The 26,477-nt window shown below is 43.3% G+C and overlaps 1 protein-coding gene across 2 annotated transcripts in view; it reads left to right on the forward strand.

Annotated features, from left to right (window-relative positions):
• The window catches only part of LOC139397351 (protein TANC1-like), a 224,846-nt gene that overhangs the window by 99,079 nt on the left and 99,290 nt on the right, over positions 1-26,477 (forward strand). Inside the window, exons 4-6 of one of the 2 annotated variants that reach the window (XM_071144111.1) lie at positions 5,641-5,780; positions 12,564-12,786; positions 21,025-21,348. In XM_071144111.1, the coding sequence (XP_071000212.1) occupies positions 5,641-5,780; positions 12,564-12,786; positions 21,025-21,348 (687 nt within the window). The remainder of the gene's footprint in view (positions 1-5,640; positions 5,781-12,563; positions 12,787-21,024; positions 21,349-26,477) is intronic. The other variant, XM_071144118.1, reaches the window with a different exon arrangement.

Raw genomic sequence — 26,477 nt, forward strand, 5'->3', positions numbered from 1 at the left:
CTTCTTGATCCTACTTGAGACGCAGATGTCTCAACTAGGCACCTGGAAATGCAAATGCGCTACGCTAAATGCTAAATGTACTCGTTAAAACTCAAACCTTGATCAAAATTCACAAGCAGGGTATTGAATTAAAGCTACACTCGTTGTGAACCTAGCCAACAAGTCAGATTTTTAAAATGCTTTTCGGCGAAAGCATGAGAAGCTATTATCTGATAGCATGCAACACCTCAAAATGCCTGAATGCGACGTAAACAAAGACTTTGCTTATCCGGCGCTGCACAAAACGCAGAAATAAAATATAAAACATTCATTACCTTTGACGAGCTTCTTTCTTGGCACTCCTATATGCCCCATAAACATCACTATTGGGTCTTTTTTTCGTTTAAATCGGTCCATATATACCCAAAATAGCTTTCTATGGAAGCTGTGTCATTCAGAAAAAAACATTGTTTTTAAACGCTGCGTCATTTTTTAAAATTAAAAAAGTCGACGATAAACTTTCACAAAACACTTCGAAATCCTTTTGTAATCCAACTTTAGGTATTAGTAAACGTTTATAATCTATCAAAATGATTACAGGGCGATGTATATTCAATAGCTCCTCGTCTGCAAATCAATGGCTGCCAATGTCCACATTGAAAACATCCTGGTGGAGACCGGAAGAAACGGAATCCAGATAGTTGGATTTTCCAACAAAAAATTCCATTGAAAATGACGACAATGGCGACATCGTGTGGAATTTGTATGAATTGCATGCAGGTCGATATTAAATTTTGTCCCCTTTTAACAACCCATGAAAGTGACTTATGGAAATTATTTTTAGCTTTCAGAGAGCAGTTTTTCTTGCGTTTTTCAATGAAACACACGATCTGTTATAGTCACAGCCGTGATTTAACCAGTTTTAGAAACTTCAGAGTGTTTTCTATCCACACATACTAATCATATGCATATACTATATTCCTGGCATGAGTAGCAGGACGCTGAAAAGTTGCGCGATTTTTAACAGAATGTTCGAAAAAGGAAGGGGTAGACTTAAGAGGTTTTTAAAATTAATCCACATAATGTTTCTCCCTCATGATGCCATCTATTTTGTGAAGTGCACCAGTCCCTCCTGCAGCAAAGCACACCCACAACATGATGCTGCCACCCCCGTGCTTCACGGTTAGGATGGTGTTCTTTGGCTTGCAAGCATCCCCCTTTTTCCTCCAAACATAACGATGGTCATTATGGCCAAACAGTTTCATCAGACCAGAGGACATTTCTCCAAAAAGTACGATCTTTGTCCCCATGTGCAGTTGCAAACCGTAGTCTGGCTTTTTTATGGCAGTTTTGGAGCAGTGGCTTCTTCCTTGCTGAGCGGACTTTCAGGTTATGTCAATATTGGACTCGTTTTACTGTGGATATAGATACATTTGTACCTGTTTCCTCCAGCATCTTCACAGGGTCCTTTGCGGTTGTTCTGGGATTGATTTGCACTTTTCGCACCAAAGTACGTTCATCTCAAGTTGACAGAACGCGTCTCCTTCCTGAGTGGTATGACGGCTGTGTGGTCCCATGGTGTTTATATTCACGTACTATTGTTTGATGTCAAGCAAAGAGGCACTGAGTTTGAAGGTAGACCTTGAAATACATCCACAGGTACACCTCCAATTGACTCAAATTATGTAAATTCGCCTATCAGAAACTTCTAACGCCATGACATAATTTTCTGGAATTTTCCAAGCTGTTTAAAGGCACAGTCAACTTAGTGTATGTAAACGTCTTACCCACTGGAATTGTGATACAGTGAATTATAAGTGAAATAATCTGTCTGTAAACAATTGTTGTAAAAATTACATTAGTAGATGTCACAATCGACTTGCCAGAACTATAGTGTGTTAACAAGAACTTTGTAGAGTGGTTGATAAACGAGTTTTAATGACTCCAACCTAAGTGTAATGTAACTTCCGACTTCAACTGTACACAGTACATTTCTATTCTACGTATTCTTCAGATATACTAAATATTCTATCCGCATACTGTCCATAATGTCTATTCATCACATATGTGTGTATATATATATATATACACTGCTCAAAAAAATAAAGGGACCACTTAAACAACACAATGTAACTCCAAGTCAATCACACTTCTGTGAAATCAAACTGTCCACTTAGGAAGCAACACTGATTGACAATACATTTCACATGCTGTTGTGGGATATACAACAGGTGGAAATTATAGGCAATTAGCAAGACACCCCCAATAAAGGAGTGGTTCTGCAGGTGGTGACCACAGACCACTTCTCAGTTCCTATGCTTCCTGGCTGATGTTTTGGTCACTTTTGAATGCTTGCGGTGCTTTCCCTCTAGTGGTAGCATGAGACGGAGTCTACAACCCACACAAGTTGCTCAGGTAGTGCAGCTCATCCAGGATGGCACATCAATGCGAGCTGTGGCAAGAAGGTTTGCTGTGTCTGTCAGCGTAGTGTCCAGAGCATGGAGGCGCTACCAGGAGACAGGCCAGTACATCAGGAGACATGGAGGAGGCCGTAGGAGGGCAACAACCCAGCAGCAGGACCGCTACCTCCGCCTTTGTGCAAGGAGGAGCAGGAGGAGCACTGCCAGAGCCCTGCAAAATGACCTTCAGCAGGCCACAAATGTGCATCTGTCTGCTCAAACGGTCAGAAACAGACTCCATGAGGGTGGTATGAGGGCCCGACGTCCACAGGTGGGGGTTGTGCTTACAGCCCAACATCGTGCAGGACGTTTGGCATTTGACAGAGAACACCAAGATTGGCAAATTCGCCACTGGCGCCCTGTGCTCTTCACAGATGAAAGCAGGTTCACACTGAGCACATGTGACAGACGTGACAGACGTGACAGAGTCTAGATATGCCGTGGAGAACGTTATGCTGCCTGCAACATCCTCCAGCATGAACGGTTTGGCGGTGGGTCAGTCATGGTGTGTGGTGGCATTTCTTTGTGCTTGCTCCATTTGCTCGCCAGAGGTAGCCTGACTGCCATTAGTTACCGAGATGAGATCCTCAGACCCCTTGTGAGACCATATGCTGGTGCGGTTGGCCCTGGGTTCCTCCTAATGCAAGACAATGCTAGTTCTCATGTGGCTGGAGTGTGTCAGCAGTTCCTGCAAGAGGAAGGCATTGATGCAATGGACTGGCCCGCCCGTTCCCCAGACTTGAATCCAATTGAGCACATCTGGGACATCATGTCTTAGATGCTTTAGTCCAGGCCTCAGGAGACCATCCGCTACCTCATCAGGAGCATGCCCAGGCGTTGTAGGGAGGTCATACAGGCATGTGGAGGCCACACACACTACTGAGCCTCATTTTGACTTGTTTTAAGGACATTACATCAAAGTTGGATCAGCCTGTAGTGTGGTTTTCCACTTTAATTTTGAGTGTGACTCCAAATCCAGACCTCCATGGGTTGATAAATTTGATTTCCATTGATAATTTTTGTGTGATTTTGTTGTCAGCACATTCAACTATGTAAAGAAAAAAGTATTTCATAAGAATATTTCATTCATTCAGATCTAGGATGTGTTATTTTAGTGTTCCCTTTATTTTTTTGAGCAGTGTATATATATATATATATATATATATATATAGAATACGTAGGACTCCGACATTGCTCGTCCTAATATTTTTATTTCTTAATTCCATTCTTTTACTTTTAGACTTGTGTGTATTGTTGTGAATTGTTCGATATTACTGCACTGTTGGAGCTAGGAACACAAGCATTTCGCTACACCCGCAATAACATCTGCTCAATATTTGTATGCAACCAATCAAACTTGGTTTGATTTTGATCTGAAGGCAGTGAAATGAAGTGAGTTAGAGGGCAAAGGAGGGGGAGGGGTGTAGTGGAAGTGGAGGAGAGAGGGAGCTCGTGTGCGTTGGTGGAGTGGGTCTCCTTGGTTAATTCCTTAAGGGAGGATAGTAATGAGATTTTCCATAATTTCTCTCTTCCCCTCCCTCTCTCCTCCTCTCCGTTTTACCAAATGTATCTTTTTGCTGGATTTCTCCTCTTAACCCTCAACCAGGTTGGAATCATAGAAATAGAATTGCTAAATTCTGTTTCCATGTTTGGAACATCCTCCCGCTCAACCAATATGGTGTAGCATTTGTTCCTATAGATAATAAAATAGTAAATCACAGTTTGTAAGAGAATGTCTTGGGAGTAGAGAAGTAAACATGTTCATGGTGGTAGAGTGGTTTCTGCTGCGGGGTCAGTCTTGTTTTGCATTCAATGAAACATCCAATGAAACATACATTGCATCCATCAGCAGATTTCATATTATAATAAAATGTTTGGATTTTTCTTGCGTCCCCTGCCACCACAGCAGCAAATAATTGTAAATGTGTGTGTGTGCATGCATGTCCGTATACACGTGTGTGTGTGTGTGTGTGTTTGTGTGTGTGTGTGTGTGTGTGGTGGCGGCATTAGTTTTGACTTCATTATGTCTTGGCAGTATATTATGTGGCTGGACAGGTTTGTATTTAATCAGATGGACTGCCAGCATTATTAATAACTTGAAGAGAGAGGGGAGGGGGAGGTGCTGACAGAATGCAGTATAATAACTTATTGTACCCCAGGCCTTAAGGGTGGGGTGGCAAGGTTGTCAGCCCCATATAAATATTAATACTAATCATATCATACTATTTCTATGGTCAGCCCATCATATGTGGAGCCCATATCCCCCTGGCTCCTCATTAACATGTTGGGGTAATGTACATACAAAATAACAGCGTCATCACCCAGTTGTGGATGTATTGGTTTGCTGTGTGTTTGAAGGTCAATGTTTTGTGAGCTCATGATTTATTAGCAGTGAAAACCAATGTACATTCTTTGGAACATCATAGCAGACAAGTATACAGCAGGCTACATGTAAGAGGATACATAAGGCCTACACTGTCAGTGAAATTATGCCAAATAAATACATAATGCAGTCCACTCAACACAAGTATAATAGCAAGGGGTTGACACTAGGTTTGCAAAATTCTGGAAACTTTCCATAAATTCCATGGTTTTCCCGAAATCATTTTTTGGAGGATTCCGGATTTCCTGCTTATTCCCTCCTGACTCCGGGAATCCTCCAAAAGGGATTTTTTTTTTAGATCCTTTTTTAATATTTTTTAAATTGTTTTATTTTTTTGGTAACATTGACAGGAGACAACAGTTAAGACCAAAAAGTGAAGCCTTTTCTATTTCATACTACTATTGTGTTCTTCATTGATTTTCCGAGGCTCTTTGAGTGAGAGCTGCATCATGTAGAATGGCACGCTGGACTTGTTGAAGAGAGACAGACACTGTCACAGCATTCCTAACGAGGCAGGCAGGCTGGACTTGTGCAAGCAAACCCTGCAGAGTACTCCCTCTGTAGTGCACTGAGCTGCACTGTGCTGTGCTCCATGCTTTCTGTATCCACATCTGTGTTAGTATGCCTTCCTCTCTGCCTGCGCGTCCCCAGCAGCAGTGTGTGTACGTGTGTGCATGCGTGCAGCTGTGTGTGTGTGTGTGTGTCTTTCTGTGTGTGTGTGCGTGTGTGGAGCGCAGCAGCAGGGGCAGAGCCAGTCACTCTCTCTGGTTTGGCCTGCCTGTGAATATTAACGTGAGTCAATTCTCTTTTCTCACACAGCAGAGCTGCAATCCGAGAAAGAGCCAAGCTCCTCCTCCTCCCCTGCCACTCAGGAGCTGATGACAAGGTTGGGCTTCTTACTGGGAGAAGGGATCCCAGGCACAGCTCGCATACCTATGGAAGACAAGAATGAAAAGAAGGTATTTCATTTCCCCCTGCAGCTGCTGCAGCAGCCGCACAACAACAGAGATAGAGAGCTAGAAAAAGGGAGGGGAGGGAGGGGAGTTGAGAGAGTGTGAAAAGAGGGGAAAGAAGAAAGGATGCTTTTTTGGTGCAGCTTGCGCTCACATTTGCCCCCGCTTCTTTGGACTTGGATTAAAGTCTCAATTCTTCCACGGAAATGATACTAATTGCGGCGAATAAGGGTAACTCTAAACTCTAACATCAACATGTTCTCAGATATGTTTTGTGTCTGTAAACTAAGTGAATGTTTGGTTAGTTAAACTGCTCAAGTGTGTTAGTGTTGGAGTATGAGCCTGAGGTATCCAGTGTGATGATCTTAGGCAAACTTGAGTGGCTCTTGCAGGGGCACTTGAGTATGTAACAGAAGTGTACGAGCTTACCTCCAGGAATAGAGTTATGTCAAGTCTTCTGCTCAGTTTGTTTGGCTCTGCTAATTAGTCAGAAGCTCAGTGGAAGGGAGCAGAGCTCCCCATTGATTTTTCTCTTCATGCTTCTTTGACACATTTTGGCCCAGAATCGGTCATTCTAGTCACTTTTAAGAAGCTTATATTTTGTGAATCATATTCATTTGTCGAGATGTCAGTGAGAATTCCAAGAAATTAGGGTAATACTGGTTTTGTGATGTTTTTTGTCAATCTAGAATGATGTTCTTCTCAGTGCTTTAGAGAGAAACGTTTGGAAGTATTGATCATCTGCTAAAAGGTCCCTAAGCAGTCATTCTAATTCCGATGTAAAATAGCCCTTTGAGTGACTAAAACATCACCTGCAATATTTTTCAAAGGGTATTTTTCTCTTAGGGCAAACTACCAGGAAGTCTGAAAAGACAGAATGAGTGGGCGGGGAGCTCACCTCGACTGACGGTTCTTTGAGAATGCCTATGTCAAGCAACATGGATGCAGTTAGATTATCTCAACCGAATTTGCTGATACACAAAGCAACTCAAACAACATTGAAATTGCATGCAACATCCAATCCTGTCATACATCACATCATGGTTTCACAAATAGTGTTTTATCCAACTGTTTTGTAACAGCATCAATATGGAAAAAAAGGAATTGTCAGCACTGTTTATCAAACTAGTTAGCTAGTTCATCTTGGACACATTCAGTTGAAGCTTTACAGGGTAAAGTCTGGGTACTTTTCATAAAATATATACACTGAGTGCACAAAACATTAAGGACACCTGCTCTTTCCATGACATAGGCTGATCAGGTGAATCCAGGTGAAAGCTATGATCCCTTCTTGATGTCACCTGTCAAATCCACTTCAATCAGTGTAGATGAAAGTGGAAAGAGACAGGTTAAAGAAGGATTTTTTGGCATTGAGACAATTGAGACATGGATTGTGTATGTGACCCATTCAGATGGTGAATGGGCAAGGCAAAATATTTAAGTGCCTTCGAACTGGGTATAGTAATAGGTGCCTGGCACACCGAGTTGTGTCAAGAACTGCAACGCAACGTGGAAACCTATGTGACCTCATCACCTCAACTGGGTCTTCTGTAGAAACATTTTTAGTTGGTGTTTTTTTGCATTGATAAAAGTAGAGACTCAGAGCTACAAAATGGTATATCATACACTGCAGTTGAGGAACAATTGGGAATTAATTCTGCTTTGATAGTTGATTAACTTGTAACCCCACTTTTGAGAAATGGCACTTGAATATTTTGTTACACCTACTGTACTGAAGAGCTCTTCTTTGTCTTATTCAGCATCGTTCACACCCTCTTAACCTTAGCCCCACCCGTCTCTTTAAGGATTCACTTGTGAGGCCATGTGCTAAACAGAATGAGTAAGGTAGTGTAGTAAATAACCAAAGAAAGTGGTGAAAGTAGTAGCCTACAATAAGGAAAAACTCCAGGTAAAAATACACTATCTAATCCTTGGCCTATATCCTAATCTGACTTTGTTGCAGGTCATGTTGTTCTTCACATTACCGTCTCTGGTAGACACAAACTAATCAAATAAAATCAACGTTTATTTGTCACATGTACAGGATACAGGTGTAAACGGTATAGTGAAATGTTTACTTGCATATTTGCATAGTAGCAATATCAAAAATAGAAAATGTCCAGATAAAAGTATTTTATAATTATTAGATTATGCTTACCCAGACACGTGTCTAAATTGATGGGTCATGTGAAAGAAATGCTATGACCCCCCTCCCCCAGCCACATCTAGCTGAGTGGATGGGTCACTATTGTTTAGACATGTACACATGTCAATGAAATACAATAGATTGCCGTAATCCCCCCCAGACACACCTGGCTAACTTGATGGGCCATGTAATCAACTGGCGAAGTGGAGTCTTTTGTTTAGACATGTATTTAGCTAGCTAAATAATGAACCATAATCCCAGCCCATAGTTACAGTCCAAACGGATTATTATAGCTAGCCACCATGCATGAAATGTTGTAGTATGAATCTGTAGGTAGCTAAAGCTAACCAACTAGGTTCAATGTTAGCTAGTTAGCTAACATTAGGCTACAACTAGGAATGATAATGGATTTCTGAGATACAAATTTTATTACTACACAGATCATACATGTAACTTTAGCTAGCGAGCCAGCAAGCTAATGTTCGCTAGCAAGCGAACCGTATGCTTTAACTTGCAATAAAAACAACTTTCTGACAAAATTAGAAATGTATCATTTCTGAAAATGTAGCTAGACTCTTACCCGTACATGGATGAACACTTCACGGCAGTGTGTCTTTTCCGTTTGGTTTGTAGCGAACTACAGCTTGTTTGGACAGTAGTGTCAAGTCACTCCATTTCACACTGACTGTGTGCAGAAAGTAGTCCATCACAACTTTTTCCATCGCAACCTTTTTTTGTCGATTGCGCCTGCTAAATTCGGGGCAGCAATGTTGTTGAGAGCAGTAGCAACCCTTTTATAGTTCTCCATGACTAACGTTATATCTTTCAAAAAAGCCGCAGTAGCAAGGATTATCTACACCTACTGAGCAGTTCATGTTATAGACAGAAGTGTGCTAAATGGCAGACCAATACGAACTCATCTCTCAGCATGTCCAGCCCATCCATTATCATAGCCAGTCATGACTAGCGGCAAGGTTTCTGTCTTTTTCCGTGGCTAAACCAACTTGGCTCGTCATTTTAAAAACATATTTGAATTTACAGATGGCATATAAATAAGTATGTTATCAAGGCACATGAACGTTTATATGTTCTAGAAGGCATTTTATTTTATTTTTCTGCATTTTGATTAAAAATTATTAAAATGCGTTCAAATGACTCTCCTGTGAAGTAGTGATATGCGACATACGCCCAGCTTCTTGAAACAGGTCACCTGTAAGTATCTTTGCCTTAGATGAATATGGGAAACCTGTAATTATATTTTCTGATATGCTGCAGTCAAATGTTGGCACCAGTAGAGCTATGTAAACCACGCCCCTCTGCAAACATGCCTTCTGCGATGTTGGTTACAAGGTGGTACTTATTTAAATTAGGTAAGAGAATAAGACTTTACCATTGGTGTATTAAAATTTGAGATTTTGTGACGCCACAAAATCCCTTAATAATCCAGCCTCCCGAATCAAGGTGTTTGACACGGGGGAAGGGGACCAGTAACTTTATGATGCAACTTTTAGTCGAGTAATCTATTTTATTAATGTAGAATCAACAAAAAATTGTTATACTTTGGTCATCCTACTTTGATCTGGTTTTATCCAAATATCATCCAATTGAATGAAAAACATGATTTTGACTGTGCATGACCTTTAACTATTCCCTATCCCATTGACTTCTACACTGCTGTTTTACCATCAGAGTTTAAAAGCATCATCTCTTTAATTCTCCCTTAGAGTAAATGCCATTAAGCTATTATGTTATCAGCGTGGTATGTTGTGTGATGTAAGTTGCCTTATCCTTTGCTCCACATTACATGGGTCCTATTCAATAGGCACCAAACGGAAGAAAACAGACTGAAACAGGGAGGGACTACCTCCTGGTTTTCCATTGCCAAAACATTTTTTGTTGTTGTGTTCCGTTATGAATTTGACCCTGATCACCATTTAGCTAGAGTGTGACATCGTGATGTAGATGGGAAACAATGAGGAAGAGTTAGCATGCAGAACCCTTTGGTGAGGCAGTGTTAGAAGGCTCCTGGGCTGTGTCCCAAATAGCACCCTAATCAAATCAAATCACATTTTATTTGTCACATACACATGGTTAACAGATGTTAATGAGAGTGTAGCGAAATTATTGTGCTTCTAGTTCCGACAGTGCAGTAATATCTAACAAGTAATCTAACAAATTCACAACAACAACACACAAATGTAAAGGGATGGAATAAGAATATGTAAATATAAATATATGGATGAGCGATGGCCATGCGACATAGGCAAGATGCCATAGATGGTATTAAATACAGTATATACATATGAGATAAGTAATGTAGGATATGTAAATATTATTACAGTGGCATTATTTAAAGTGACTAGTGATACCTTTCTTAAAGTGGACAGTGATTTGGGTCTGTATGTTGGCAGCAGCCTGTCTATGTTAGTGATGGCTGTTTAACAGTCTGATGGCCTTGATATATATATATCAAGGCCATCAGACTGTCATTTGGGAGCAGGCATGTAGCACACCTCTAGGCGATAATGCTAACCCCAGCCATCAAGCACTCATCCTGACCTAGGCTACACACTGGATGGCATAGGGAGAGAGAGGCAGTGGAGAGGAGAATACAAGTGACACACCTAAAGGTTGGGGTTGTGGCATTAGCACTTCTAATGAACATGGTGATCAATCATGGGTTGAGTTATTCTGGTGAGTAGTTAGATTGTAAGTTGGTATTCAGTTGTTCTAGCTCAGGTCTAGTCTACAGCCTGGGCCTATATACATCATCCATCTCAGACTAGGTGTACTGTTATAGGATCAGTTTCAGCTTTTAGATCATAATGAATCCTATTCCATATTATGGAAAGGAGGGAACTGATCCTAGATCAGCACTCCTACTCCGATATACAGGTCCTGGAGTCGTTTTAGGCCTGAGTTTGCTGTTTTGAAAGCCTCGCTTTGTTTACTGAGCGAGCTCATGCCTTCAGCTTGTGTGTCATGCTCACATGTAAACTGCTAATTTATTTCCTCAGGAATTTGCATTGCTTGCGCATGATTCGGGTTATTTGCTCAGGTTTAAAAAAAGCTATTTGACTTGACTCATATTTTCCAGTCTGCTCCATATAAGGAGACACGCTCAATATTCCCAAGTGAAAAATATGAACAGGTTTTTATTGTTAAACTTTGTAGCTATGAGACTCCATTCATACTGATTGCAGTAGTTTTCTTTCCTTGGCTCAATGCTCTACTCTCTGCCCTTTCTCTTCCTCTGTTGTCATGTTTTATTATGTTGTTGATGAGGACAATGATGACGACAACTTCATAGGCCTATGTGCCTTATCTTTGTAAATACCCATGCATTTCAGTAATGAACTGAAATAAAAAAAAGAAACGTCCATTTTTCAGGACCCTGTCTTTCAAAGATAATTTGTAAAAATCCAAATAACTTCACAGATCTTCATTGTAAAGTGTTTAAACACTATTTCCCAGTGAGGCATGAGGACTGCAGATGTGGCAAGGGCAATAAATTGCAATGTCCATACTGTGAGACGCCTAAAACAGTTCTACAGGGAGGCAGGATGGACAGCTGATCGTCCTCGCAGTGGCAGACCACGTGTAACAACACCTACACAGGATCGGTACATCCGAACATCACACCTGCGGGACAGGTACAGGATGGCAACAACAACGTTCTGAGTTACACCAGGAACGCATAATCCCTCCATCAGTGCTCAGACTGTCTGCAATAGGCTGAGAGAGGCTGGACTGAGGGCTTGTAAGGCCTGTTGTAAAGCAGGTCCTCACCAGACATCACTGGCAACAACGTCGCCTATGGGCACAAACCCACCGTTGCTGGACCAGACAAGACTGGCAAAAAGTGCTCTTCACTGACGAGTCATGGTTTTGTCTCACCAGGGGTGATGGTCGGATTCACGTTTATCGTCGAAAGAATGAGCATTACACCGATGCCTGTACTCTGGAGCTGGATCGATTTGGAGGTGGAGGGTCCGTCATGGTCTGGGGCTTTGTGTCACAGCATCATCGGACTGAGCTTGTTGTCATTGCAGGCAATCTCAATGCTATGCATTACAGGGAAGACATCCTCCTCCCTCATGTGGTACCCTTCCTGCAGGATCATCCTGACATGACCCTTCAGCATGACAATGCCACCAGCCATACTGCTTGTTCTGTGCGTAATTTCCTGCAAGACAGGAATGTCAGTGTTCTGCTATGGCCAGCGAAGAGCCCGGATCTCATTCCCCAGAAATGTCCGGGAAATTGCAGGTGCCTTGGTGGAAGAGTGGAGTAACATCTCACAGCAATAACTGTCAAATCTGGTGCAGTCAATGAGGAGGAGATGCACTGCAGTACTTAATGCAGCTGGTGGCCACACCAGATACTGACTGTTACTTTTATTTTGACACCCCCCCCCCCACCCTTTATTCAGGGGCACATTATTCAATTTCTGTTAGTCACATGTCTGTGGAACTTGTTCAGTTTATGTCTTAGTTGTTGAATCTTGTTGTGGTCATACAAATATTTACACAAAAAAATAAACACAGTTGACAGGTAGAGGACGTTTATTTTTTTGCTGAGTTTATATTTGACTGCCATGTGGGATCAATAAAACAAAATAAAATGTGTTTCTCCTTCTCCAGTGCTCAGTGACTAGTCAGGGTATCAGTCCCTGCTCCAGTCTGACCAGTAGCACGGCGTCCCCCTGCACAGAGAGCCCGTGCTCCACCCTGAACAGCAACGCCAGCCACAGCCTCAGACACAGCAGCAGCGGTCACAGCAAAACTCCTCTGAGTCACTCCAGCCCCTGTGGAACCATTGCCAGCCCCAGCTCCACGCTCGAGAGCAAGGACAGCGGGATCATAGGTGAGCGACATTCGGGTTGCGTCTCAATTGGAACCTTATTCCCTATGCAGTGCACTACTTTTGACCAGGGCCCTTCTGGTCAAAGGTTGTGCACTATAGGAAATAGGGTGCCATTAAGGACACAGTCTCACTCACCCATCCACTCAATCAGTTACTCAGTCCCCAGTACTCAGCCTTTCCTCATCTCTTACTATTCACATTGTCCTCCATGCCTCTTGTGTCTCATGAGACTAGCATCGTCAACAGTCTCAACAAGGTCTGCATTACCCTGATAAGTCCAATCGATCATTATTCATATGGACTATATACATTCATCTTCTCCAAAATCTTTGATCGTTTTACTGTTTTATTGCCTGACAACTCATCCTGAATTTTATTCTGCTACTCTATCAATCGCTACAGAAATTTAGTCTGTATCCTAGAAGTTGTTTTTGCTGACGTCATAGTGAGGGGCCTTGTACACAACATATTCATCAGCGATTGAATCGTCTTTAACCAATCAGAGTATCAAAGTTGATCATGTCATCATGTAGGCCGGCTCTGTCCCAACCTGTCGGTTTCTGAGACCAATCAGAACGGTCAGAATATGTTTGCATTCTACAAGAGGGAGGAAGGCAAATCGAGACTCATCGTGGAGAAGAAAGCGGTGTTGCATTGCGCTGTTAGTGGTGTGTACAGTATTAAAAGGTAGTGATGGTTGAAAGCTCCAACAACATGTGGCTGTTCTGTTCCTCTACTAACAGGGGCTTTAGGAGATTTGGGGATTTACATGTGCTGACAGGAAGATGGGTTTTTACTGTATTCAATTCCTTTGTGGTTTCTGCTTATAGGTTCCAGAGACTGTCAAACCTACTAGAAATTCATTCGGTATTCTGAATTGTACCTTTTTTATTGGCCAAAAATGCTAGTCATGCAACATTATGTGTTTTTTTAATTTTATATATTTTTTTTTACCCCCTTTTTCTCCCCAATTTCGTGGTATCCAATTGTTAGTATTAACTGTCTTGTCTCATCGCTGCAAGTCCCGTACGGACTTGGGAGAGGCGAAGGTCGAGAGCCATGTGTCCTCTGAAACACAACCCAACCAAGCCGCACTGCTTCTTAACACAGCACGCATCCAACCCGGAAGCCAGCTGCACCAATGTGTCGGAGGAAACACTGTACACCTAGCGACCTGGTCAGCGTGCACTGCGCCCGGCCCGGAGACAAGGATATCCCTACCGGCCAAGCCCTCCCTAACCCGGACGACGCTAGGCCAATGGTGCGCCGCCCCATGGGCCTCCTGGCGACAGAGCCTGGGCTCGAACCTAGAGTCTCTGGTGGCACAGCAGAGCACAGCCTTAGACCACTGCGCCACCCGGGAGGCCCCGTAAGTGTTTTTACTTTTTATGTCTGGTTATTGACATATGTTTTTCAAGGCTCCAGTTGATTTGGACCAAAATAAAACAAAGCAGTTAACCTCACTAAGACATTACAATTCTATCCCCTATTGTACATTAACCCAAGTAGACAACTTTGGCCTATATCAAAGTAAAATGAAGGGAAAAGACCTGTTGCAATAGCCTCTGCTGAAATTGTGAGCTGTTTCACCAGTGTTTCAACCTTTTTGTACCATTTTGTGGCCAAGACAGACTTGGTTGGTTGGCAGTAATACTTTTCATCTCCCGAATGCAAATTCTGTGCTGCTGTTGACATAATTGATAACTGTGACTCATATTCCTCCTAACCCCCCTGTGCAATATCATAGCTGCTAAATAATTCATGCTGGCTGTGATATTGTATCTGCCATTGTAAAGCAGCGTGAATAACCCTGTGCCGTGCCCAGCTACTGCCTACATACAGTTGAAGTTGGAAGTTTATATACACTTAGGTTGGGGTCATTAAAACTTTTCAACCACTCCAGAAATGTCTTGTTAACAAACTATAGTTTTGCCAAGTCGATTGGGACATCTACTAAAGTCATTTTTCCAATAATTGTTTACAGACAGATTATTTCACTTATAATTCACTGTATCACAATTCCAGTGGGTCAGACGTTTACATACACTAAGTTGACTGTGCTTTTCAACAGCTTAGAAAATTCCAGAAAATGATGTCATGGCTTTAGAAGCTTCTGATAGGCTAATTGACATCATTTGAGTCAATTGGAGGTGTACCTGTGGATGTATTTCAAGGCCTACCTTCAAACTCAGTGCCTCTTTGCTTGACATCATGGGAAAATCAAAAGAAATCAGCCAAGACCTCAGAAAATAAATTGTAGACCTCCACAAGTCTGGTTCATCCTTGGGAGCAATTTCCAAACGCCTGAAGGTACCACGTTCGTCTGTACAAACAATACAAGCCACTGCTCCAAAACCGTCATAAAAAAGCCAGACTACGGTTTCCAACTGCACATGGGGGCAAAGAATTTTGGAGAAATGTCCTCTGGTTTGATGAAACAGAAATAGAACTGTTTGGCCAAAATGTTTGGAGGAAAAGGGGGAGGCTTACAAGCCGAAGAACACCATCCCAACCGTGAAGCACGGGGGTAGCAGCATCATGTTGTGGTAGTGCTTTGCTGAAGGATGGACTGGTGCACTGACCCCAAGCATACTTCCAACGTTGTGGTAAAATGGCTTAAGGACAACAAAGTCAAGGTATTGGAGTGGCCATCACAAAGCCCTGACCTCAATCCCATAGAACATTTGTGAGAAGAACTGAAAAAGCGTGTGCGAGCAAGGAGGCCTACAAACCTGACTCCGTTACACCAGCTCTGTCTGGATGAATGGGCCACAATTCACCCAACTTATTGTGGGAAGCTTGTGGAAGTCTACCCAAAACGTTTGACCCAAGTTACACGATTTAAAGGCAATGCTACCAAATACTAATTGAGTGTATGTAAACTTCTGACCCACTGGGAATGTGATGAAAGAAAGAAAAGCTGAAATAAATCATTCTCTCTAATATTATTCTTACATTTCACATTCTTAAAAGGAAGTGGTGATCCTAATCTAAATTAACCTAAAACAGGGAATTTTTACAAGGATTAAATATCAGGAATTGTGAAAAACTGAGTTTGAATGTATTTGGCTAAGGTGTATGTAAACTTCCGACTTCAACTCTACCTACTGCCCAGGTTGAGGCTGAGAGATGTAACCTAAGCGTCTCAGAGTAGAAGTGCTGATCTAGGATCAGGTCCCTGTCCATGTCAGCTTATTCATTGTGATATTTAAGGCAAAACGGATCCTAGATCAGCGGTCCCACTCTGAAACGCTTGATACATATAGTCCAGCCAACTTCAGATCACTCGGACCTATTTTTTCTTCTGTGGAATCAGTACTGTAGAACTCAATGCTTCTAGCCAAGTCTAGCGGCCTCATGGTTTCTCCTTCAAACACTCAAAATTCTGTTTGTTGTCGGAAGACAAGCTATAACATTGGTCCGGAACTTCCCCCTAGTGAGTAGGGCTTCTTGGGTTATTTAAAAGGCAGAGGGAGAAGCCAAGTAGGATGTGTTCCTAATGGCACCCTATTTCATAGTGCTCTGGTCAAAAATAGTGAACTATATAGGGAATAGGGTGCCATTTGGGAAGTATATGTTGTGTCCATGAGACTGATTCCCAGCTCTGATGAATAGTAGTCAGGGCCTTTGAAGTGGTTGAAACGGACTGTGGAAGAAGCAGGATAAGAGAACGCAAGGAATCATTTACTTCAAAAACCCATATTAATTTGCCTGGTTTTTAAACAGCACGTTGGGTGGGATGGTATGGAGCCTACTGCAGAGTGTGTGTTGACATGAAAATCTGCAGCTGCTGTTGTGAGGTGGGGCCGAGGGAGGAAGGGAGGGCATCGCAAGGAGGGGACTTAAGAGGAATGGTCATAAGCAGTTATTCATGTTGTAATTAATGATCATGACAAGTTATTCATGTTTTATTCAACAGGTGGGTCTAATCATGAATGGGGATTGGTTAAAACCGCATTCCAGACGGTTTCTATTCCATATGTTACCACCGGCTAAATCTATGACGTTAAAATGCCCATTTACCTTGTTCCATCTGACTGCGCATTTCACTATCTTATCATCTCAGCCAGGCAATTTATAAACTTGATCTCCACTATAAAAATGACTTGCCTAGTTAAATAAAGGGTAAATTAAAAAAATGTAAAAGCATCTAGACATTATCTCACATTTCTTTTACGCTAACATTTAGTTTTCTGCGGCGGATATTTGTATAAACCTTGCTGTCTGTCTCTGCGACTTATGCAACATTGTTTCAATATTCAAATTCAGTCTCCAGCTGTCCCTTAGTAATGAATGTGACGAGAGTGAGAACGAGACAGACAGACAGGCAGTGTTTCTCAGCCAATCAAAATTCTGAATCAGCATACTTTTTTGGGATACACAGTACCAGTCAAAATTTGGACACATCTACTCATTCAAGGGTTTTTCTTTATTTGTACTATTTTCTACAGTGTAGAATAATAGTGAAGACATCAAAACTATGAAATAACACATATGAAATCATGTAGTAACCAAAAAACGTAGTTACTTCATTGATATTCTGGCTAGCAAACAAAGGATAAGAATATTGCCAGCCAGTATGGCAATGGAACATTTAGAATGAATGACTGGGTCGCGTCCCTAGATAGAGAACGAAAAGACTGAACAACTGGGTCACGTCTCTAGATACAGAACAAAAAGACTGAACAACTGGGTCACGTCTCTAGATACAGAACCAAAAGACGGAACGACTGGGTCGAGTCTCTGGCAACCAAACCAATAGAAAGAACAACCAGCCAGCTTGGGTAGCAACCCTAGATTTGTGTTGGGACTATATCTTGTGGAAGGATGAAATAGTATAAATAAATAAAAATAATATTTTTACTGAAAATATGCCAACCATTATTTAAATATGTTGGTAACCCGTTGTATAAAAGTGATAATGCCCTTGAAGCCGGTCCTTGACTTCATCTCGGGCTTAACAACACCCGTGTCAATTTATCCTCAAAAAACACAGACTTCGAGGGCATTATCACTTAAGTAAATAACGGCGATAACCAGTTATTAATGTTGTAAATAACGGTGATAACCAGTTATTCATGTTGTTACTAATGGTGATGCCCAGTTATTAATGTTGTAAATAATGGTGATAACCAGTTATTCATGTTGTAAATAACGGCGATAACCAGTTATTCATGTTGTAAATAATGGTGATAACCAGTTATTCATGTTGTAAATAACGACGATAACCAGTTATTCATGCTGTAAATAACGGTGATAACCGGTTATTCATGTTGTAAATAATGGCGATAACCAGTTATTCGTGTTGTAAATAATGGTGATAACCAGTTATTCATGTTGTAAATAACGACGACAACCAGTTATTCATGCTGTAAATAACGGTGATAACCAGTTATTCATGTTCTAAAGCAGAGTGAGGAGATGGCAAAGCTAGTGTAAGAAGATAGGCTGTTTTACCTTTTTATTCAGACCACTTCGGTCTGTCTTTGTGAATCAAATCACTGTATCAAATGTTACAACATTTAGGGATTTCTGAATTGCTGAATATTTGCACAAGCATCAGGCTAGTTATCCCAGACGTATTTGTTATGTTATTATTAGTGACGGTGCAACACACAGCACAGTTATGAAATCCAGATTAGCTATGTGGTACAGTGGGTCTACTCTAAAGCTGCCAAAAACAGACGCATTTCCTCTGACTGCACATGTGACAGTCAAAAATAGTGCACTATATAGGGGATAGGGTGCAATTTCGGAAGCATTCCCATGTTTAGCCCAGCTGCCAGTTGGTGGCTTTTGCCTTTCCCCTCAGCTTTTAGTGATTCTGTTTATCATGGTCAGCCAGGCCTGAGGAGAGGATTAAAAGCGGATTTGCTTTCACGTAAGCAAACACCTGTTTAAAGTCTTCAAATGGAAGTTTGAAGTCAAATGGTATCTTTCCCAGAATTCACAGGTTTTCCAGAGATCTTGGTTGGAGGATTCCTTGCTTATTCCCTCCTGATTCCGGGAACCTTCCATCTTGAATTTCTGGAAAATGTGGGAATTTTGGGAAAGTAACCGTAATTTTGCAACCCTACTACAGTTTTAACTTCAGTTTGATCACACCATGTTTGTAACGCTCGTCGTTGGAATGAGGTGAGGACCAAAGCGCAGCGTGGTAAGTGTTCATCATATATTTATTAAACCGAGAACACTAAACAAAATAACAAAAGAGAAACTAAATGAAACAGTTCTGAAAAGTGACATACACATAACAGAAAATAATCACCCACAAAACACAAGTGGGAAAAGGCTACCTAAGTATAATTCTCAATCAGAGACAACTAACAACACCTGCCTCTGATTGAGAACCATACCATACCAGGCCAAACGCAAAACACAACATAGAAAAAGGAACATAGACAACCCACCCAACTCACGCCCTGCGCATACTAAAACAAAGACATAACAAAATAACTAAGGTCAGAACGTGACAGTACCCCGCCCCGTCCCCAAAGGTGCGGACTCCGGCCGCAAAACCTGAACCTATAAGGGAGGGTCTGGGTGGGTGTCTGTCCTCTGTGGTGCCTCTGGCGCGGGACGTGGACCCCACTCCACCATAGTCTTTGTCCGCCTCCTAACCTGCCTCCGTGGCCTCTTTAGAGCGACGACCCTCGCCACGGACTGAGGACCCTAGCCACGGGTCCCGAATGGGCGGGAGACTCCGGGCGATTCCGGCAGCGCCTGACTGACTGGCGGCTCTGGCAGCTCCTGACTGACGGGCGGCTCTGGCAGCTCCTGACTGACGGGTGGCTCTGGCAGCTCCTGACAGACGGGCGGCTCTGGCAGCTCAGGACAGACGGGAGACTCTGGCAGCGCTGAGCAGGCGGGAGCACCTGTAGGGAGGAGACGGAGAGACAGCCTGGTGCGCGGAGCTGCCACTGAAGGCCTGGTGCGTGGAGGAGGCACCGGATAGACCGGACCGTGGAGGCGCACAGGAGGTCTCGAGCACCGAGCCTCTACCACCGAGCCTCTACCTGGCTGGATGCTCCCCATAGCTAGACCGCACTGGGCTGTGCTGGCGAACCGGGGACACCATGCGCAGGGCTGGTGCCATGTACCCCGGCCCGAGGAGACGCACTGGAGACCAGATGCGCTGAGCCGGCTTCATGGCACCTGGCTCGATGCCCACTCTAGCCCGGCCGATATGAGGCGCTGCTATGTAGTGCCTCTCGGCATAACACGGTGCCTGCCCGGTCCACCTCTCTCCACGGTAAGCACGGGGAGTTGGCTCAGGTCTCCTACCCGACTTAGCCACACTCCCCGTGTGCCCCCTCCCAATACATTTTTGGGGCTGCCTCTCGTCCCAGCCGCGCTGCCGTGCTGCCTCCTCACACCACCGCCGCTCAGCTTTAGCTGCCCCCAGCTCTGCCTTGGGGCAGCGATATTCCCCAGCCGGTGCCCAGGGTCCCTTGCCGTCCAAAATCTCCTCCCATTTCCCGGAGTCTTGCGATTTCGGCCGCTGCCCGTTACCACGCTGCCTGGTCCTTGGTTGGTGGGTGATTCTGTAAAGCTCTCCGTTGGAATGAGGTGAGGACCAAAACGTAGCGTGGTAAGTGTTCATCATATATTTATTAAACCAAGAACACTAAACAAAATAACAAAGGAGAAACGAAACAAAACCGTTCTGAAAGGTGAGAGACAATCAGAGACAACTAACGACACCTGCCTCTGATTGAGAACCATACCAGGCCAAACGCAAAACACAACATAGAACAAGCAACATAGACAACCCACCCAACTCACGCCCTGACCATACAAAAACAAAGACATAACAAAAGAACTAAGGTCAGAACGTGACAATGTTCTATTAGATAGATGACAGTACTGTTTGGAGGCAAACATATTTGATATACAGTGTACACTTTTGAGTATTCTAAGCTACTCCATTCAAGATACCTTTAATAAGGGAAAATAATGGTGGTTAATACAAAGACTAAAAAACTTGGGGCAGGCTCTATTGATCTAAATCTACCCCACCATGCCAGCTCTGGATAATTCTCATTAGTTGGAACTACATTTATTGGTAATTATCAGATCAGGTGGAGGGTGTTGATAAGGTCAATGAAAACAGAGTGGTATCGCTAAAGACGCACAGAATTCCTGATAATGATAATGACGTACTGCACCTATTTCCTCTCTCTCTCTCTCTCTCTCTCTCTCTCTCTCTCTCTCTCTCTCTCTCTCTCTCTCTCTCAGCCACCATCACAAGCTCCTCGGAGAATGACGACCGCAGCGGCTCCAGCCTGGAATGGAGTAAAGATGGCAGCCTGAGGAGCAGCGGGCACCATGGCCTGGCGCCCAGCGTGCGGGCCGATACATGCTCTCCCGTGGCGGAGGAAGACCCCAGTGGGCCCCCAGAGACCCCCACCCCATCTAGGACAGAACACCCCACAGGCTCCTCAGCGGGGGCTGCAGGAGGAGCAGCAGTAGGACCAAGTCACCCACCAGAGGGCCCCGTTCCATACCCCACAGCACACACCTCCTTGTCCCTCATGTTGCCGCGGCCGAACTCTGTTGCAGGTAAGAAACCTTGGCTCTGGGTGATTCATTATGCGGAGAAGGGATATTATCAGGACTTGCATGCTGGTTTAAGTTCACTGGACTTGTATACTGGTTTTAGTTATCTGGATTATCTACTGGTTAGAGTTTTCCAGACTTCTACACTGATTTGAGTTATATGGTCTTGTATGCTGGTTTTGGTTATCTGGACTTGTACACACACTGGTTTTGAGTTATTTGGACTTGTACACTGGTTTGAGTTATCTGGACTTGTATACTGGTTTGAGTTAGTATCGGGTCATCAGAGGAAGTGCTCCTTGATCCTTGCTCAGTGAATCTTTATTCAAATGTGACTCTGTTCATCTTGAATTTGTGTCTGCATTATCTCCTTAGGAAGATCTCTTAACCTGAGAGGACTGAGTGAATGAGTGAGTGAGTGAGTGAGTGAGTGAGTGAGTGAGTGAGTGGAAAAGACAGAGAGAGAATTGTACTGTTTGTTCTACAGCTAGCTGTTTGTACACAAACATGCATACACAGTGGATTTTACAAACTGTTTGCTCTTAGTGCACAAAACATTCATCTTTACTGCATGCTGATAAATCTATGACATTGCCATATAAAGAGTATAGAAGTGCATACAGGGCATTGTGTGGAGAATTCACTAAGGCCTCTTGCATTTAACGACCTAATTATTCCAATAACTCATAACCTGTTTTAACATCTTCTGTTGTTTTTGTCCGACGCAGCTCAAACAGCATGGACACACACACACAGACAAACACACACTCACGGACATTCACTGCCTCGTAAAGCTAACAGCCCAGGAGCCATCGGCCCCTTCTTTGCTCTCGGATGAGGAGTTTGTTATGCAGTGTTGCCCCTGAGGACTGAGTTGGATTCACACCTCTGATTTTATGGTTGGTTACGTTGCCCTGGGAGCAGACAGCAATGCCATGGAAAGACAAGTTCATTTATGGTCCAAATGAACCTGCTCTGTCACCAGGGGCCAGGGATACGAGTGGGGCTTGAGACGCTTCCCAAATGGCACCCTAGTCACTTCGTATATAATGAATAAGGTGCAATTTGGATTAATTATTTTCCACTTGCTCTTTTACGAGAGGACTATAGTAGGTTAAATGTGATGTCTTAATTAGGTTAATACATTGTGTGTGCATGAATCAATGCATGATAGAGAGAGACTATAAGGGTGAGAAAAAGTGAGATCACTGATTTACTTATTTTCCGTCAGTGGGAGAAGGTTGAACGTCATCTTGCGCTTTTGTAACACGAGGAAGTTGGATGAAGCCATTACTTTTGTTTGAGTACCAAATGGCATCCTATTCCCTATATTGTGCTCTACTTTTGACCAGCTCTGGTCAACGTAGTGCACTGTATAGGGTGGCCTTATCTGTAGCTTCATACCAAACATTCTATATGGAGAGTATCCCACAGTCATCCAGAGCTATCCAGTTGATTCTCTTGTCGTCCTGTGATTGCCCCTTTCCTGTCCCTGTCACACACCAGTTTGTCACATCAAAGATGTCTGGCCATAATCTGTAGGACAAACTGATAGAGAGGGACTGACTGATAGCGAGTGATAGGGGGGGAGAGAGAGAAAGAGAGACAGTGGGCAGACTGAGAATGAGAGCGAGAGAGAGAGGTGTGATGTGATGTGATGCCAGGCCGTGTCGTAGAGGAGAGGAGTCGTAATGAAATTTCCATGGTCTGATTGTTGCCAAAGTGCTGAAAGTCAAGCTGTCATTGATTGGAGCTCCTTAACTAGGTCTGTGATGGTCATGGAATTTTGGATGATGGTTATTGGTCAGCCAAATGACCGCAGTCACTGGAATAACGTATAAAATCATAATAATTAAAAAGTCCGCTCCTGACTGCATGTGCTGCTGCAGGGAGGGGGGCGTTGATCTGCCAGGAGAGTGAGAGGGATTTGAAGCGATATGTTTTAATACTGCATCCTGTGACTTGTTACCGGGCAGACTAGAGTCTAATTAGAGTCCAGAGGATGGCGTTGCCTATGCAACCAAAGACTTGTTTGCTACAACACCCTGCATGTTTCAGCAAGGAGCAACATAGTTTCATCACGTTGTAGAGTCCATGTTATAGCAGAAATCGACTCAACCGCACGAATGCCCGGCCATCCCATCTTCAGTCAGCTGTTCGTTCCACACAAAACATTTATTTTTACTCTTCTAATTACGTTGGTAACCAGTTTATAATAGCAATAAGGCACCTCAGGGGGTTGTGGCATATGGCAAATATACCACAGCTGAGGGCTGTATCCAAGCACTCCAGGTTCCTACCAGGACTTCAGGAGTTAAGAGTTGGAATAGCTGCTGTCTCTCTGTTGCTCTGCTGACCTGCTGGCTCAAAGTTGAACTATTATGGACTGGACAGACACCATATAGAATGTCAGCTCACCTGCTAGGTGTCTACAAATGATGCTGATTCAACATGTAGAATCATTGGGAAATGAACCGAAAATGACGGCTAATGTTCTGTGATCAGAGGTGATAGGACCACTGTTTTTAACCATCTGTTTTGTCCTTTAGACTTCTTTCTGTCTGCACATACAGAAGCGTTTGACCCCTTCTCAGGTTGTTGGATGTTTTTAGCCTGAGAACAAAGGGTCCATTCCTCTGGGTGAATTAGTGCAGTCTGTCTAATGTCCCACAGCCCTGCTCAAATGTGAGATATACACAGGGAATGTATGTTGCTCAGAAGTATCATTTGCGCTGTGCGTGATTACAGCGGACATCGTGTCTGGCCTGCTACAATCGAGCTACTGCTGTGGGAAATCCAAGCAGTACTGTCTGCACATTAAGCTGTGGCTAACTGGCTAGGTCCAGATCCACACCAATACACCACCTGTCTGAGTGAGAAGACAGAAACCTGAATCCTACTCATTAAACCAAACCACCAAATTTCTTTGCTCATAAAATCAAACAAGCGGTTTGCCGTTTTCTCAGGGCAAAGCAGGACTCAAGTCGATTGACCCACCATGAGCGCACAAATATGCTTTATTCAAATCAAAACACAGACAAACTCGCAACATAACACTGACAATATGATCATTATTTTTGTACAATCCCCCTCTGGCTGCTGCTTGTCTTGTCTAGTCAGACCCTGCTGGAAGACTGGACTTTATAGGGGATATTTTCCTATTTTTGCTGTGATTTTGATTGACTCTCATGGCTTGTAAGCCCCTCCAAAATCTGTTGGAATAAATCCCTAATTGTATTGTCTCTCAGCAGGACATGTCTGTAAAGCTGCTTTATACTCCATCCATTCTGCATAGTAATGTTTTTGTATATGTGTCTGAGTCACAATGCCTCCATTGAAATGTGCCATTTGTTTCCATCTCAAATGTCACCATATTCCCTGTATAGTGCACTCATTTTGACGAGGGCCCATAGGGTGCCATTTAGGACGCACACTTTGAATTATTAAGGCAGTCAGACTGGCAAAAAGCCACACAACCGGTCCGGGCATCATCCCATTTCTATTCATTTAAAAACCACCCAAAATAAATGAGATGCGACGGGGAATGAGACTGTGGGTTTAATTACAAATGACTGTAACATTGGAAGCCTAATCATAAGTTAGTGATGTCACACTCACACACAGCCCCTAATCTGACAACTGTCACACTCTCACTACCTCTCGTTGCTATGGCTGGGAAATTAACCTGCGCCATTGGGGGATTTCAGAAACAGTTCCATCTGCACAGAGTTTGGCAACAGTGCCTGAATGCGTCCCAAATGGCACCCTATTTCCTATATAGTGCACCACTTTTGATGCACAGTCGCACACACTCTATGTCAGATAGTCTTAGGAAGAGACGGGTCGGAATGTTTTGCTTTCTTTCACTTGTTTTTCACATCAGACACCATAGCGCATCTCACACTACTAGAGACATAATAACTCTACAGAGTAATTTCTAGTGCTTAATGTTATGTTACCAGCAACAGACCACTCTATTTGGTAATGTGTTGTTACTGCTAAATGCCAGCTTCACCTCTATAAGGCTGTGCTTCAAAAGTGTGCACTATATAGGGGAATAGGGTGCCGTGTGACACACAGACAGTGGCTACGGGATAAGCTTCTGAAAACATCTCAGAGATTAATCTCTCCTAGCCCAACCCACACTCCATCACAGGTGCCACCGGCTTCAAAGAGGATTGCCTTTGACACGGGCTCTGTAACGGAAACTAAATATGTAAATGTTATTATAATACTGCATGTAAAGTGGTGGCTTCAGAGAGCAGAATTCTAAATGAGAACTGAGAGGGAGAGGAAGGGAGGAAGGTAGGGACTCGGTGCAGCTGAAAGAAATCTTCTTAGTTTCTACCCCTCTGATGTGTGGGGGTACAGAGTAGAAGAAGAGGGCTCTGTCTTGGCTCTATTGTAAGCTCTTCAGATTTGGCTGAAATCCAATTTGACACCTCCATGCCTCCTTCATCCAGTGCAGATTCAGGGCTTTTTGGGAAAAGAATTCAGCTCAAAGCCTTCTGTATTCTTTGTTACGCTCAAATAATAAGAATTATATTTCAAGTCATCAGAGTTAAGCCATTTACCGTGGATTAGGGAATCAAAGGCTACATTAAGACTGGCCACAGGAATCCCATGGTCCAAAGACCTCCCGTTGAACTGCTGGTGGCGATTTCTCCAGACAGTAAAACGGTATTAAGGTGGTTAGCTGTGGAATGGTTCGGCCACAGCACATAGCCAAGGGGCACTCCACTCAACCTTGGAACATGTTGATTGGTGCATTGCCTAGGCAGGCATTAGTACTATTGTGGTTCACAGTCATGTGCCAGGTGCCCAGTCTGCACAGGTAGTCTTTGTCACTGCCCTGCTGCCCTACTCAGCATTCCTTTGTGTTACGGTGATTGTTCCTTTGTGGCTGGCAGAAGTCCGCTGCCCCCCCTCCAGAGCAGAAGTAGGCATCATTGACTGCCATTGTTCCATCCCCTGGTTACTATGGATCCCTCTTCATAGGAGAATACTTTATGATTACTGGAGCACATAGTGACTGCAGCAAACAGCTGCGTCCCGTCTCTTAGACTGATGTCATCTCCACGAGTCCCAGATGGACACACTCAGTGGTCCCCAGGTGTTCTGCAGGTTTGCTT

Source organism: Oncorhynchus clarkii, chromosome 3, assembly GCF_045791955.1.
Source record: "Oncorhynchus clarkii lewisi isolate Uvic-CL-2024 chromosome 3, UVic_Ocla_1.0, whole genome shotgun sequence".
NCBI classification, from domain to species: Eukaryota; Metazoa; Chordata; class Actinopteri; order Salmoniformes; family Salmonidae; genus Oncorhynchus; species Oncorhynchus clarkii.